Genomic DNA, 4,658 nt, shown 5'->3' on the forward strand with positions numbered 1-4,658 from the left:
TATATATATATATATACATATGGATATATATATATATGTATGTATTTATGCCTATATTTATGTAGATGTAAGTATGCATTTATGTACATAGATGTATACATATACATTTACATATGCGCATTTATATATATTTATGTATGTATGTATGTAATATACGTATATATGACTTCGGAACCATTAAGAGAGAGAGGGAGAGAGATTAGAATCTAATAAGTCATTAAAGCACCTTTATAAAGGACAATCATACAAATAAGTTCAAGGGCTAGCATACAAGAGTATTCTAGGAAATTGCCCTCAACTTTTGAATCATCACAAAAAAGAAAATTACAAAATATGTAATAGAAAAAAACATATAACACTATAGCCCCGTGGTAGAAGAGAAAACAGTCTAGATGTCCAAACGTCGGACTGAATCACACCACACCGTTGTGTAAGTGGATTGGTGTGATCGTGTCTAGGCTTAATTGTAAAGGACTTTATGTCCCAACTAACCTAACCCAAATTACATGTCTCCATAAAATATAAGTAGCATATTGTATTTTTACTTGTATTAAAGTTACTAAATTAGTCTCCCAATCTCTATATGTTTTTATAAACATTTATGAAGTTCCAGTGTTCAATAAATTTCCATACATTAGAATATCATCAAATTGTACTTATTTTGTTAGTTGAATCTCGTGTTTTGGATTATGGAAGAAAATTAGATGAGAATAATCTCTATTGAGTTTTTAATCAAGACAAATCTCAAAATCATTAAACTTATTTTTTTAGATTTTCATACATACCACATATTTCTTATGTATATATAATACCAAATTGTTGATGTTTACATAAATAAAAAAAACGAACTTTAGCATTATAATCATGATTCTCATCAATTCAGAGACATAAAAAAAAGGCATTACACTCTAAAATAGTGATACTTTTGATGTGATATCAGTGATTTGAGGGTTATGTGGTATGTATGTATTACACTCATATTAAATTGAATCCTAAAATTTTGATTTTGATCCTGAAAAATTTTTAATAATGAATTCTAACCCAAAAATTTTCTTATTATCGAAATTCTTCAACCGCACAGTCTTTCTCAGAGATTCTTATTCCGAGGCTTTTTGAAGATGATTCACATATTTAACACTGGAACGAACAGAGATTTATGAGCGTGACACCCATTTCTCCCATTCATGACGTTTTCTCACTTTATCACCCTGCATGTAAATAAGAAATTATTACATAAACTATAAAATTGAAACATGCATTATTCTTGCAAATCAAAATGTTTAATGCAATATTACTTTTTAAAAGTAGGAATATGAAAATGTACATTAAAATATTATCTTATTTTGAACTAAATTCCTTCTTTTAATCTTTATAATACAAATTATTTAGTTTTTATTTTTCATGAAAATGCTAAAATGCAGTATTGAATGCAACAATTAAATATTATTTACTTGCACTTCCACAACGTATGAAGGCCTTAAAGAATCCAATATGAACTGTATTTTATCGGCCAACGGCTGAACCTGCAACACAGTAAAAAATAATTTTTAAGACTGAATTTACAATTAAAATAAGAGATAATAATTATAGTAATAATTATCCAAACTTGTAGAAGAAAAATCATTTTATTTCAAAAAAAAATTCTCGGAGAAGTAAACAATTAATATTATTCGGTAAATAGTATGCATATTGACCTGCATTTCCATGAAACTCCAAATTCTGAAAGAATCATATATGAGTTGTCTTTCTTTCATCAATTGTTGAACCTATTAATATGACAACAAATAATTTCATAAGGATGAAGGGTAAAAATCAAACAATTACAATATCAAAATAAATAGATAAAAAAGAAAACTAAGGGGTTTTTTGGTTTCAAGTAGGATTTAGTATAAATAGGATTTAGTAAATCCAATAAATCTCAATTTATCAATTCTTAAAAGGTTTAAATTGTGAGAACATTTTTATATGCTAATATATAAATTGAAATAAATTTTAAGAAATGATTTGACAATTTTTAAATTAAGATAAATATTGAAGATCCTACAAGATTTATGAATGCTGTTTTTTTTTTACCTTTTGTCAGGATTTAGCATAAATTTTACATAAACTCTGCCTAAAACTAGCTACCAAATCGCCCCTAAAATAAAAATAAAAAAAAAGACAAAAAGGTCAAATCAAGACAAAATAATTAACAAACAAACCAAAATTACTCACTCTCTTAAACTGTGCAATCAAAGTTATTGGAACACAGCCGTGATCATCCATGTGTTCTTTTAGGTAAGAATCAGTGTGCAAATTCTCTGAACTGTGGAAATCATAATACGTGTAGCACAATATTAATGAATAATATCGAGTCATTTTAAAATTAAAAAAAAAAGAATATAGCAAGCATACCTGAAATAGTACTCAATCTGCTCCTGCAAGTTCGCCCGCAGATTAAACAGCAAAAAAGAAAATTTAGATTGCAGCGCTGCATAAAACCCTTGATAAGAAACAGAAGATGGCCTGCACAAATATTGAAACTGCGGGCGGGCTGAATTGTTATATTCATTCGAAGGAAAATCTGCAAAACCATCTAAGAATATTTAAGCAGAAATCATCGAAATTGATTTGCAATTTAATTGAAAAAATGAGAGCAGAATCTTACAGGGAATGTCATTGGGGACTTCATGAGTACTATAACAGTTGGAGGGAAAGACATTACTAATGAACATCGGATACATAGGCGGAGAGATAGTTGGTACCATGTAAGGTCGTGGTTGCTCTCTACGGAATTGCATGCATGTAGGCATACAACCACTCGTACCTCGACAAGAGTTGGACCGCTGCTCATGACGACGATCCTGTTCGCACTGGTAACCATACCCACCCTGGCTGTGGTTGTCACCGCCAATCAAATTTACATTGTTCTGGCCCACATTTGGCAAACATAGCGACGCCGAAGGCGAACCACTAAGAAAAACACCAGCATTACCGCTGGTATAAGAATTATGGTTCAGAGTGGGAGGAATTAAGAGAGTTGCATTTAAATCGAAATATTGGGGAGAAGATGTAATGGTGTCAGAGAGCGATGGCAGCATGTCCGATCCAACATTGACCGACGACTCATTTGTAATCGGCTCATTACATGGTCTTCTCCATGTTGTCGGATTCTGCCAATCGCATGCGCCCAAGGGAACCGGTGAATTGTTTCCACCTGACATTAAGAATTGTTGGTAGGTGGGATTCTGGAAGGAGAAGGAGAATGAGAAGGAGAAGGAGAAGGAGAAGGAGAACAAAAGAGGGGTTTTGATTTATTTGTACGCCTCAATTGGTAGCTTTTTTGGTCCGCCATCGTATTTATAGAGAAAATTTCGATCATCTTTGGTTGGTTGGGAGACGAAGTTATTTTTAACTCTCTTTATTTTTATCTTTTAAACAATTTACACCTCTAAAATTATTTAATTCATTTAATGGCCAGTGAAGCTCCGGACCAGATATTCGTTTTCCTTAAAAAGCTTGATGCTTCGTAACCATAACATTACAAAAAAATATTTTATGAAAAATAGATATTTTTGTAAATATTTTATGCGAAATAAAAAGAACATTCTAAATTTATCTGTAATACATTATGAAACAATTACAGCCATTTGCCACTTTTTTTTTTCTTCTTTGGGTGGATGAGGGTAAAGCAAGAGATCTTGAAAAGTGTCCATCGCAATTTTTTTGTGTAAAGGTTATAAATATATGCGGAGAAAATAATTTTAAGAATGGTCCAGCGATGAGGGAAGGGGACCAAGACTTTTGGAGCTGTAAATTCTTTTCTCATAAAATATTTCACTTTTTTATATTAAAAATTAAGCTTTCAAAATTTTCCTTCGCTCATTAGCCTGTAATTCTTAATAAAAACAGACTGCAAACATCAGATAAAATGATATGGCATGTAAATTATCATAAACGAATTTTTTGCTAAGTTTTAAGATTATAAGGACTAGGCATATATATATATATATATATATATGCTCCTTCCTTATATATATATATATATATATATAAAGATATGACAGTTGAGTGAAAGTATAGGGGATCAAACTCATAATCTCACTAATAAAGACGAGATATGCAGAAGCTAAAAAATCACCTTATATTATTCAAAGCTGGCTAATAAATTTGTTAAAAAGTTGGATAACAGTTTAGTGGAGCTCTCTCTCTAGAGAGAGAGAGAGATGCGAACACAGAAATTTCTTCATCTAAAGTATGACCACATGGACTCGAATCTTGAAGCCCACGAGCTACAGCGGGCCCAAAGATTGGTTGTGTGCTCGATTTTTTCAAACATTATGAAAATTTGCTCCAAATTGTACTATTTGACTCTCTCTCTCTCTCTCTATCTCTCTCCCCCACCGCATGCATTATTGCGTGCGGACACCGCATGCATCTCTGCATGCGGTGTCCGATCCCGGCCGCTAGTCACGGGGGCGGTGATCTATGGTCAGGATTATTTCAATTTTTTTATATAAAAAAAATTAGGTGGGGCCCACCGAAATACATCGGGACCGTAGATCAGGTGATTTACGGTCCGGATCGGACACCGAACGCAACGCCGCTTGCGTTCGGGGGCCGATCCGCAGCTTGCGTTCGGTGTCCGATCCGTATGAAATAATTTTTCCTCCCCCACA

At 32.6% G+C, this 4,658-nt stretch overlaps 1 protein-coding gene across 1 annotated transcript; it reads right to left on the reverse strand.

The window, feature by feature from the left end:
* Positions 1–1,044: 1,044 nt before the first annotated feature.
* Positions 1,045–3,292, reverse strand: LOC110032155 (la-related protein 1C-like). The gene is made up of 6 exons (XM_020735682.1): positions 2,648–3,292; positions 2,395–2,563; positions 2,215–2,305; positions 1,695–1,766; positions 1,452–1,523; positions 1,045–1,208 (listed from the first exon to the last, which is right to left on the reverse strand). Exons 1-6 carry the CDS (start codon positions 3,201–3,203, stop codon positions 1,155–1,157), a joined length of 1,014 nt encoding a protein of 337 aa, XP_020591341.1. The 5' UTR covers positions 3,204–3,292; the 3' UTR covers positions 1,045–1,154.
* Between the last annotated feature and the right edge of the window lie 1,366 nt (positions 3,293–4,658).

The sequence above is a fragment of the Phalaenopsis equestris genome, unplaced genomic scaffold (genome assembly GCF_001263595.1).
Source record: "Phalaenopsis equestris unplaced genomic scaffold, ASM126359v1 Scaffold000878, whole genome shotgun sequence".
NCBI classification, from domain to species: Eukaryota; Viridiplantae; Streptophyta; class Magnoliopsida; order Asparagales; family Orchidaceae; genus Phalaenopsis; species Phalaenopsis equestris.